At 34.4% G+C, this 11,423-nt stretch overlaps 1 protein-coding gene across 1 annotated transcript; it reads left to right on the plus strand.

The window, feature by feature from the left end:
• The first annotated feature begins 3,017 nt into the window (after positions 1 to 3,017).
• Positions 3,018 to 11,005, plus strand: LOC104898790 (hypothetical protein). The gene is made up of 2 exons (XM_010685899.4): positions 3,018 to 4,422; positions 9,534 to 11,005. The coding sequence occupies exons 1-2, from the start codon at positions 3,245 to 3,247 to the stop codon at positions 9,874 to 9,876; spliced, it is 1,521 nt and encodes a 506-aa protein (XP_010684201.1). The 5' UTR covers positions 3,018 to 3,244; the 3' UTR covers positions 9,877 to 11,005.
• The last annotated feature ends 418 nt before the right edge of the window (positions 11,006 to 11,423 follow it).

Below are 11,423 nucleotides of genomic sequence, written 5' to 3' on the forward strand. Positions count from 1 at the left end.
TAAATTATCAACTTTCATTCATTGTTTTGTTTTTCATAAGTAAAAATGTAGTCCCATGTGGTTCTCTTAGATTCGTTTAGATGTATGTAGATTCATAATACTTTATCCGTTTCAAATTAGTTGTGACGCTTTCACTTTTCACACATGTCAATGCAAAACGTTGAGTACATGTGTATCTTATTTTGTAGTTGTAAAATTTACAAAAAGTACATAGTAAAAAAATACATATTAAGACGAATCTAACAGGATCTCATATGACCATATTTTTATTCACGTATAAATCACAAACGATGGTCAAAGTGAAATTCTTGAATAGTGTAAAATATTAAAGTGCCACATTTAATTTGAAACGGAGGAAGCATCAAATTTTATAATTTTTACTTGAATGAAAAGTATTTTTTATGGGTAAAAAAATGTCTTAAAAAATTGTGTAAAATGAAATACTGCCTTTGTTTTTTTAATTGCTACATTTACAAAAATTTATCCAATGTCACTTTTAAGCTCTTTGGAAGGTACTTATTGACCCATTTAATGTAAAATAATAAGAAAAAGTGCAAACAGAGAAAAATAAATATAATAGTATTACTTTATAGTAGACCAAGTATCTCAAATAAGGAAAGTTTAAACAATGTATCAATTAAAATAAGCAAGTACTCATCGCAACCTTTATTAGTTTACCCGTATTTATTTTTGAGATGTCCATTATTACTTTACTTATTTATTTTATTTCTATTTTTGGAATGAGATCACTAACTTTCCATCACACATACATTCAACTTTAATATAAAATAATAGTTTCTCTTTCTTTTTATGTCCCACAATATTATTTCTCCTAAAACTCTATGCAAAAGAAGCTGGTAAATTAATAAATATCGGATGGAGTATTTAAGAAAAATGTAGCAATAAAAAACGGATGAAATATATATAACAAGTAAAGTGGAGAGAGTAATGGGATAAACTCTTTGCGTCTCATCGTGAGAAGCCATTTGGACTCTCACATGAGGTATCAAAGTAATTTGGAGGTACCAAACTAAGAGTTATGTATTAAAGAAGGTATTAGTGATACCAAAATAAGTATAATTGGTGACAAAGTAAGTATAATTGGTACCAAAACTCAAAATTGATACCAAAGTTTACTTACACTAGGTATCATAATTTGAGTTATTTTGGTATTGGTACCACTTTTATTGAACTTTGATATAAATTGGTACCAAAGTTCAGCGTCTGTTTTTTTTTCTTGTTGTGCAAAATGTCAAAAATGTCCCTGTGAAAAATGACCTCTCACAATTAGACGTCTATCTAAGTTCGAGTAATGGAGTATGGTCTACAATCGACAAATGGAGTAAATGTTTTCAACATCTTTCTACTGTGTTCAATGTGGAGCTTGTCTAGGCCTCTCATTGCTAGAGGCCAAAATAGTTTCTCACAGCGACACGCTTGACATTTCGCGCAAAAAGACAAAAAAAAAACGCTGAACTTTGGTACCAACTTATACCAAAATCCAGTAAAATTGGTATCAATACCAAAATAACTTTGAGTGTTGGTACCAATTATACTTATATTGGCACCCATTATACATATTTTGGCACATTTATACTTAATTTGATATTAATTTTAAACTTTGGTATCACTAATAAGTAATACCTCATTTAATATAGTAATTTGATATCAACTTTAAATTTTGATATCATTAATATCTACTTTGATCCAGTAATTTTTATTTCGGTTTTTTCACCAGGTACCCTAGTACTTTAACAAAATTCATGGGGTACCCCTAACTTTAAACTAATGCACAAGGTATCCTTATTGTTTCAATAAAATGCACCAAATGCCCTTAATGACTAACGACGTTAAGTTTCCGTTAGTCATTAACCCTAATTAGCCCTTTAACTCTAATTAAGCCTTCTAACCCTAACGCCTCCACACCCACCCCCAACCTAAACCCTAACCCTAACTACCACCCACACACTACATCCCCTTCTACCTTCCCCAGCCCCTCCCCCACCCACTCACCACCACCTGCAACACCCCTCCCCTCCTTTACCCACCCTTCCCCCACCCCCCGCATCACCCCTCCCTCCCACACCCCCACGGCAGCCACCCTCCCCCATCCCTCGTAGTCCTATCCCCTCCCCCATTCCCGTCTATTTCCTCCACCCCTGCGAACGCTGTTCTTAATTTCTCTCTTCTTCTTCTTCATTGATTTTCTTGATTTCAAAAACTGATTTCGAAAATGATTTCAAAAGATTTTCGCAAATTTTCGCAAAAGGTTTTCGAAAACCATTTTCAAAAACCTTTTCGAAAATGGTTCTTGATTTCGAAAATGTTTTCGAAAACCATTTTCAAAAACCTTTTCGAAAATGGTTCTTGATTTCGAAAATGTTTTCGAAAACCATTTTCAAAAACCTTTTCGAAAATGTTTTCGAAATTGATTTTCGAAAATGATTTTGAATTTTTTTTTTGAAAACAGGTTTTGAAATCAAGAATGGTGGTGGTTGCTGCTAGGGGAGGGGGGTACGCTGTCGGGGGTGGGGTGGGCGCGAGAGGGAGGTGGTTGCCGGCGACGGAGAGGGGTTGCTGGCGAGGGGGAGGGGCTGGTGGGGGCTGGGTTGTTGGAGGGGTGGTGGGTTAGGGGAGAGGAAGGGAGGTGGTGGTGGTTTGGTGGTGGTTGGGGGTTAGGGTTTCAAGTTATGGAGCTAGGGTTTAGTTAGTTAATTAGGGCTTAATTAGGGTTTAATTAGGATTAAAGGAGTTAATTAACCCTAATGACTAACGGAAACTTGACACCGTTAGTCATTAAGGGTATTTGGTGCATTTAACTTAAATAGTAAGGGTACCTTGTGCATTAGTTTAAAGTTAGGGGTACCCCATGAATTTTGTTAAAGTACAGGGGTAGCTGGTGAAAAAACCGTTTTTATTTTGATACCTATGAGACGCTATTTTAACGCTGAGTGTTTCCCGTCTGCTATCAGCCGAATAAGATTCTACCGGCTCCGAAAAGTAAACCTTGATTACAGTACTTTATTTCTTTTGACAGGAATTACAGTACTTTATCAAGATAATTATCTACTATCAGAAAAAAAACAAAAAATAAAAACATTAAGACAACAATCTCTAATTTAATCCAGCAGAAAAGTCGACCAACTACTTACCCATTACTCCAATTTTCATCCGATTCCAACAAAAAAATAATAAAAATTTCTCCCATCTCTCTTACCATGGTCAACGTCTTCTCCTAGCTCAAATGGCAAAGAATGAGAGAGAAAAATTAAGGAAAGGTGTAGGAGAGAGAAAGTCCTTAATTAGGTTAATGTGGAGGTGGAACTGTGCTCCTGAGCTCAAGCTCATCTTTACGATCCTCCTCCTCTTTTGTTCCATCGCCACTCTCTTACAATTCCTCCCCACTCGTTTTTTTCCATTCTCCACCAATGTCACCTCTTGTCCAACTACCTCCATTTCTACCCCAATCATTTCTTCCGACAAATCTCCATCTCCACCCAAACAACCTTCTGATCAGATCCTCGACAACGGTGTCATCAAACGATCCTTCTACCCTGTTGGGACCGCCGCCTACAATTTCGTCTTAATGTCCGCATACCGCGGCGGTCCCAACACATTCGCAATCATGGGACTCTCTTCAAAACCCCTTCACAATTACGGACACCCGAGTTATATGTGCGAGTACCAATCAGAACCACCACCAACTCCTACTGCATCTGGGTCTTCTAATAATAATATGATAGTTCCTGGAGAGAAACTTTCTTTCCAGGACTTTGGGTACGCTCGTGTGTACCTTGTAATTGTTGTCAATTGTACATTTCCACGTGGGATGGACCCTTCTAGAGGTGGCCGTCTACTTCTTCATGCCTCGACTAATGGAGGGTTTGATCAAGCTGTAAACTCAACTGACACGATCATTGCCTTAGAGGAATCCCCTAATTCGTGGGACCCCTCCCAATTTGTAACGCCCCCAAAATACGAGTTTCTCTACTGCGGAGGGTCTCTTTTTGGCGACCTTAGCCCTCAACGGGTACGCGAATGGATCGCGTACCATGTGAGGTTGTTTGGGAGTGAGTCCCACTTTGTGTTTCATGATGCTGGTGGGGTACACCCTGAAGTGATGGAGGTGTTGAAACCGTGGATGGAGCTTGGGTTTGTTACTGTACATGATGTGAAAGAGCAAGAGAGATTTGATGCTTTTTATCATAATCAGATGCTTATTCTTAATGATTGCTTGCATCGACATCGTTTTGCTACTAAGTGGATGTTTTTCTTTGATGTGGATGAATATATTTATTTGCCTGGTAAATCGTCTCTTCAGTCTATAATGGATTCGCTCAAGGATTACACTCTCTTCGTAATTGAGCAAGTTTCTATGTCTAATCGACTCTGCCTTTCTGAAGATGCCGCCCAAATTTCCAAGTATGTTCATTTTTCCTCTCTATCCTTTTTTTTTTTTACTTGTATTGATCATGTCGCTACGTGTTGAATTTGTCGGTTTCTAACTGGTATAGTTTATAACAAATTAGAACATAGTATTACATTTCATGCAATCTTTCCAAAAATCCCCTATTTTAGACCAAATTTCTTCCTAAGATCCTCTGTTATACAATTAGGAATACGTTACTTAATAATTTGTTGTCAATTGTGTATATTTTGCGGTGGAATTGAGATGTTCTTGTTGCTCATTTTGATTTAGTTATGAGTGTACCGTTGGATTATTTGGCGAATGATCTAAGAGTTGAACACATCACCAGAACTGGCTCTGTGCCTCTCTGGCTTCTATCCATCGGCCATCGAAATAACGAATGATAGTCAGTCAAGTTAGTAAAGTTTGACTGAAACAAAAAAAGCCAAAGATACTGCAAATCCGCAATCCGTCTTATTGTAATGTAGTTATCTTTTCGTTGTCTAATGCAGAATTACAAAAGGAAAGTTAGGGGGTGTTAAGAAAATACAAGCCTTTGATTTCTTAATCAACGACTGATATTTAAATAACTTTACCGTGTAGAGTTATTTAGAAACTCTAGAGGATCTAGACTATGTTAGGTTGGTAATGAGTTTTTGAGCTTTGATTTTATGCAAGGATTTCAAAAGGTTATTTTCGTCGATAATTATCATTTATGTACATATTGTTTTTAGTAACTCTCTCATATTTTCTTTTCAATTTTTACTTTCTCCGTTATTTTCTTATTACAACACTGGAATTTTTACATTATTTATCTATCATCCTTTAACTATCTATTACGATTTTTACGTAAGAAAAAAATATTCTTATTGAGTCTTGTTAAATTTATTTCAATATATACTTTCAAAATATCAAATTTTTATGGTTTTACTAAAAAAAGTAATTAAGAATATTAATAGTTAAAAGTTGTATATTAACAAGCGTGAAAATCCAATTGTTGCAATAGAAAAATAACGGAGGAATCGAGGAAGTACATTTTAACTACCAAAATATAATGAATCACTACTTAAAGGATCATGTTAATGAATCACTGACCTAATTACCTTTTTATTTCTAAGCCTTCGATTTCTTAAAATTGGTAAAATTTGACACGATCAGAATCCAATAGAAAATTAGCAGGTTTGGGTTGAAGTTTTCAACCAACATAAATAAGCACTTTGACCCAACGTGACCCGCTTATTAAACAGGTTGGTTAGGGTCAAACTTTCTTACCCAAATTCAACAACCCATTTAACTAATATTCTAGTGTCAATATATTTGTTTAGCTTGAAATAATTTGAATGTTTTTTTGTAAATATATAAGTGGTTGCTCGAATCGGTTTCTTTTGGTAAAATATTAGTATATAAAATGTGGGTTAAGAAATATATGAAGTACATTTGTTTGATTTATGCATATGTACATGCTTGATAAAATGGTCAATAGACATGTTGAGTTAGAGTTGTTGCTCGTTCAATAAACGGCCCGGATTAAGGGTTATGGGTTCAACCATTTACCGACAAAACCGACATGAATTTAACTCGACTCAACCCCTTTTCCTGTTGGATTATGATCTTGTCAATTTTCACCTCTAGGAACCAACCTAAATCACCAAAAAAGAACATATCTCATACACACAATAAGCAAGAGACAAACAATTATAGTTGCAATTTAGGGTCTGTTCTCCCCAGCTTATTTTCAGTTCAATTCAGTTTATTTCAATTCAATTCAGTTCAATTCAATTCACTTCAGTTCATCTGTGGACAATACTTTTTACTCTCACATATCACTATTCATTTCAGCTCACCTCAGTTCAATTCAATTCAGTTCAATTCAGTTTAGTTCAGTTCAATTCAGTTCAGCTATTTTATGACGAAGAAAACAGGTCCTTATGTTGTCTCCTTTAATCTTGGATGAAAAAGGATACATATTTGATTCACACAATAAGAGCCAAACAATTAAAACCAATGTGAAGTATATACTTGGAGAATTGAAGAGAGGGTAGGAAAAATATGAAAAGAAAAACCAAATTGTAATTCCTAATTTTCGCAAACCCTAAATCTCACTTTTGAATTAGTTGAAGCAATCATGAATGTTCAAATTACCATGGGAGAGGTTTTTTCCTACCTAATTTCAAAAAATTGAGGAGAAGTTTTAACCTAGAGATGATTTAATGAGAAAGCAAAAGAAGAGGAGCTATTTGTAATGGAAGTATTGAGAGCATGGGGGGTTTTCATAAGTCATTAGAAGGCCCAAGCAAATGAATGAAGCAACGACTAATAGAGTTAATTGACGTGGATGAGCAAAACCATGTACATAATAGGCTATAGCAGTATCATTTATAATCAAAGTTATTCATATTACTAACCCCATCATACCCTTGTTCTCAAATCATAGATGGACTAATGAATGATCTATAAGCAAAGCATGGTTTCACCAACATGAATTATTTTCAAAAAAATCTCTCCACCACCTTTCCAAATTTTCTATCAACATATCGTAAAACAAGAGCTAATTGTTCCTTTTGAGACATATCACTTGACTCATCAGCTAATATATCAAAGTAGTCATCACCAAGCTCCTCAATTATGCACTTAGTTGTTTTTTTTTGCACACCAATTAATTAATAGTGTCTTTTTGAATCTTGGGTGAAGTGATCATTTGATTAATTTTTGACAAAAGTGATTTTTTTAACATCTTCACATTTTCCCCCTAGCCACTTCAAAAGTTCAAGAAAGTTTCCCCTATTAAAAGATTGAATACTATCATCATGCCCGCAAAATGTCAAGCCTTGAAGCAAAAGAAATCTCAAATAAGTTAAAGATACTTGCAATTGAAGTTCATATTCACTTATAATCACATCACTTGCATTTTACATAGCAACACATATTGATTTATCTTTGGCATCTTTTAAGTTCACATATTTTTCATAAGCAAAATTATGTACATTTTTAATTCCTCCAACATGTTTTTTTTTTCAAATCTATCTGGTTTATTCCATGACCTAAATCCTCTATTAACAAATGTATCACCCCCGCACAAATTTCAATATAATTCTTGAATAAGAAACAAACAAAGCAAAATGCTACATCCTTTTCAACACTATATTCAAGTTTAAACCAATCCCATTTCTTAAACCAATTAACGCTAAAACGATGTAAATCTCCACACTCTTTTTGAGAGAAGTCATGAGTTTTAGGTTGACAAGTTTTTTTAAGTATATTATCATAATTATATCATAGTGTTACTATTGTTGGTAAAAAATGTATCAATGTTCCTACAAATATAAATATTAACATTATGCATATCTTAATCATACTTTTTGTTAGATAAGATGAATAACTTTTAGACTGTCCTTGAACACAGCCTTGCTTAGAGGTCATGTGTTTTGAAGGAGGGGGAATAACAAGGGAATCCTCTTTTAAGTGCCACTCACTTGGTGAAATTTGAACCTTGATCTTGAAGTCATAACATGAAAATCCCACGAAGTGAGCTAAACCAAGTTTCGTATATTTTAATCATAATACTAATAATCTATTACTATTTAAAATAATACTTTAATCGTTTTAAAATAAGTGAAAATCTTATAAGAGTTTTTTGAAAAAAGTATTTTAGCTTATAATGGAGAAGCACTATTACCGAATTAAGATAGTTTTATTATTTATAGTTATATTATTATTTATAGCCGATAGGTGTTGTAATCACATGCTTGCACATTATTACAAGATTTGTTGTTTAGTGTGCCGTCTCCGTCGTTTGTGGGCAAGTTGATATTTTCTTACTAATTCTACGTGGAGTGGGTGATGACTGATGACTAATTTGAAATTTAACTTCATGCAATTATTGAAAGATACCAATAACGTGATTGTAAGACCTTGATCGCGAATCTAGAAGCACCATGTAGAATTAAAGTTATGCAATAGTTTGATTGTTGGCCTTTCATTTTTAATGATGCTTTTTATTTTTGATCGCGAAATCTAGGAAGGCGAAGCACCATGTAGACTAAGAAACTTGAGCTTAATAATTTCATGAGATATTATATTTAGTAACGTTTGTGTTTTAACACAAATGAATACATGCACCTATGTGCATGTAAAGCATGATGTATGTTTTTTTAAACAACTTCATTTTATTATTTTTAGAGTTTATAATTTTAAAAAATTGTTGTTATTTATTTCCTTAAATTTTGCAACGAAAGATTCTTTTTTCAAATTCAAATTTAAAAGCTATATGTTCTTTTAAATTAAGTGTAGATGTTTATTTACTACATCTTCTTTTGATTATAACCTATGTTCTTTTATAAATATAAATTTACATGTTCTTTAATTTTAAGTCGTGTGTTCTATTTTAAAGTAGAAAAGTTGTTGAAAAAAGTTCGTGTTCTTTTTGGGTGCACAATGAACATTGTGCACCCTAATGCATAATCTATGCTTTGGTATTTTAGACTTTTCTATTTGGTACCTAAATTCTTTTGGACTCTATATGGTAAAAAATGTTCTTGATCCTTTAAAGACTAGTTGACGGGCCAACTAATAGTGAAACGGTCATATAATGGGATGATGTCGTTTAAGAAATATTACACTCATCATACGAAACAAGGCTTGGGTACTATACAGCAAAATAAAGCGTCCATTGGCTATATTTAAGGTCTTAATCTTTCTAATTTATGAAATGCATTATATATATAGGCTATGTTTAGTTCACCTGAAATTTTCTGATCTGAACTTATCTGAACTTATTTTTTCTGATCTGAACTGATCTGATAATAAGATATTATCTTTTAGATTTTTCTCAATATATAAGAAAAAATATAGTTATGTGGGGTCTTGTTTGATTCGTCTCAATGAGTACTTTATTAATATTCAATTATTATAATTTTTACTAATATGTAATAAAAGATATAGTAATTTTTAAATATAAGCATGATCTGAACTGATCTAATCTGAACTTATTTTTTCTGATCTGATCTGATCTGATTAGATCTGAAATATGAAAAAATAAGGTGAACTGAACATAGCCATAGATATTTCTAACATTATTGCATTACCCCTTCTATTAAATTATGTGTGATATTTCCAACATTTTCAGGAAATGGGGATTCGAGAAGCTGGTGTACAAGAACGCTAAAAAAGCGAGGAGAGACAACAAATACGCCATACAGCCACGGAATGTATATGCGACAGGAGTTCACATGTCGGAGAACTTTGTGGGTAAGTCCACCCGGTTGCCTAATACACTAATGAAGTACTTTCACTACCAAGGCACGGTTGCGGACCGACATGAGCCTTGCCGGCAGTTCCTTGATAACCCTTCTATCAAGGTGGAAAACACCCCTTATGTTCAGGACACTAGCATCAGATCTGTTGCCCCTTTTGTCAAGAGGTTTGAGCTTGATACCATTGGTTCTAGGCTTCAATCAACCAAACTATAGTCCTAGCACAGTAGCACTTGATTCCAAAGTTCGTTTTGGTCATTTTTCTTATTATATGTATATTTTTGTTTGCTCCTATAGTTTTCTTTTTGTTAATACATGGAGAATGTGGTAGATCCATAGACCATAGGTGGAAATATTATATTCTTTTTTTTCTTTTGGGGGGTGGGGGGTTAGGGGGATGCATAGCGAAATTCAATAATTTTTGATTAAACAGTATTCTTTGATAATTGTTCTGTTTATTGTTAGAATACCAAGAGAATTTATCTTTTCGTGAATTATACTTAGAGTTGGGAGAGAACCATTACTTTGGAAATGCAATCAGTGTTCTTTTTAATTTGTTTACCTCACGTTTGCTATGTATTACTTGACCTCACATATCTATATCTATATCTATATCTATATCTATATCTATAAATAAGAAAACCAAAACCTGGACCCTGCATATGACCTATCTACTTATCACCCTCTCAATGTACAAGGTGATGCCAGCGGAGAGAGTGTTACATTACTATTGCTCTTCCCAAAAATAAATGATCAGTGTTCGAACTCTCAATCCATCACAAAGGATGGATTGTGGCACGAGTGCAGCTTGGCATACGTCAATGGAGATGAGACACTCTCCTGTTGAAGGATATGATCAGTGTAAACAAGCTTCAAGTTCAGCCTCAGAAGCTCAGGCTACAAGTATGGATTTTCAAAAGTTATCTTATGTCTCTTTGTTAGTACCTCCAAGGACCTCCTCTTGCTCGCCGGCAAAGTCTACTCCATGGGTCAACAATCAGTCTACCAACAAGATGAAAATCTCCTCCTGGTTGCACTCCAGCATCAAAAGACGGCATAATGCGGTAAAGTGTAGAAGTCGCTCTGTTATTAACCCTTGGTTTTGCATGGTGTGTTTTATCCAAGAAAAGTCCATCATGCTTTATTGAGGATGTTTACTATCCTTGTAGGAAGAAATGTTATGATCCTTCCCCCCATGTTTTAGTAGCAAATTCTGTTCATGATGACTTAATTATGGAGGGTTAATATGCCCTCTTAGGTGTATTTCGAGTTTTATTAATGCAAGTTTTTCTGATGTAAAAAAAAGCTATAAATAAGAAAAATTATATAATTTGTACTTTTTCTACTCGCAACATGTAACAGAAGGATTCATATATTCAGAAGAGGACACAAAGATAGAGTTAAATAAGATATGAGAATAGGGATGGGCATGGACCTACGATCCAATCCAGACTGAGTTGTACTGCCCCACCCATGTTTAAAATTGAGTATGAATCCTACTGTGATAGATGATAGATTCAGGTCAGATCCATACCAGCCTGATACAACTAGGGGTGATAATGAGTTCGGACTATTCGCGAACAGTTCGAGCTCGGTTTGGTTAAAGCTCAGTCAAAACTCGGCTTGTGGTAGCTTGGTTCGGCTCGAGATCTTGACGAGCCAAGCCGAACTAGGCCAAGAATTTGTCTTGTAAGAGACCTTCTACTTTTAAATTTAAAATTAAGCAATGGTAAGCTCAATATAAAAAAGAAAATTAGCCCAAC

This window comes from Beta vulgaris, chromosome 7 (assembly GCF_026745355.1).
Source record: "Beta vulgaris subsp. vulgaris cultivar EL10 chromosome 7, EL10.2, whole genome shotgun sequence".
Lineage (NCBI taxonomy): Eukaryota > Viridiplantae > Streptophyta > Magnoliopsida > Caryophyllales > Amaranthaceae > Beta > Beta vulgaris.

Coding starts and splice junctions, on each gene's coding strand:
- LOC104898790 (XM_010685899.4), top strand. CDS start 3,245: ATGGCAAAGAATGAGAGAGAAAAATTAAGGAAAGGTGTAGGAGAGAGA. Junction 4,423..9,533: donor GATGCCGCCCAAATTTCCAA/GTATGTTCATTT, acceptor CAACATTTTCAG/GAAATGGGGATTCGAGAAGC.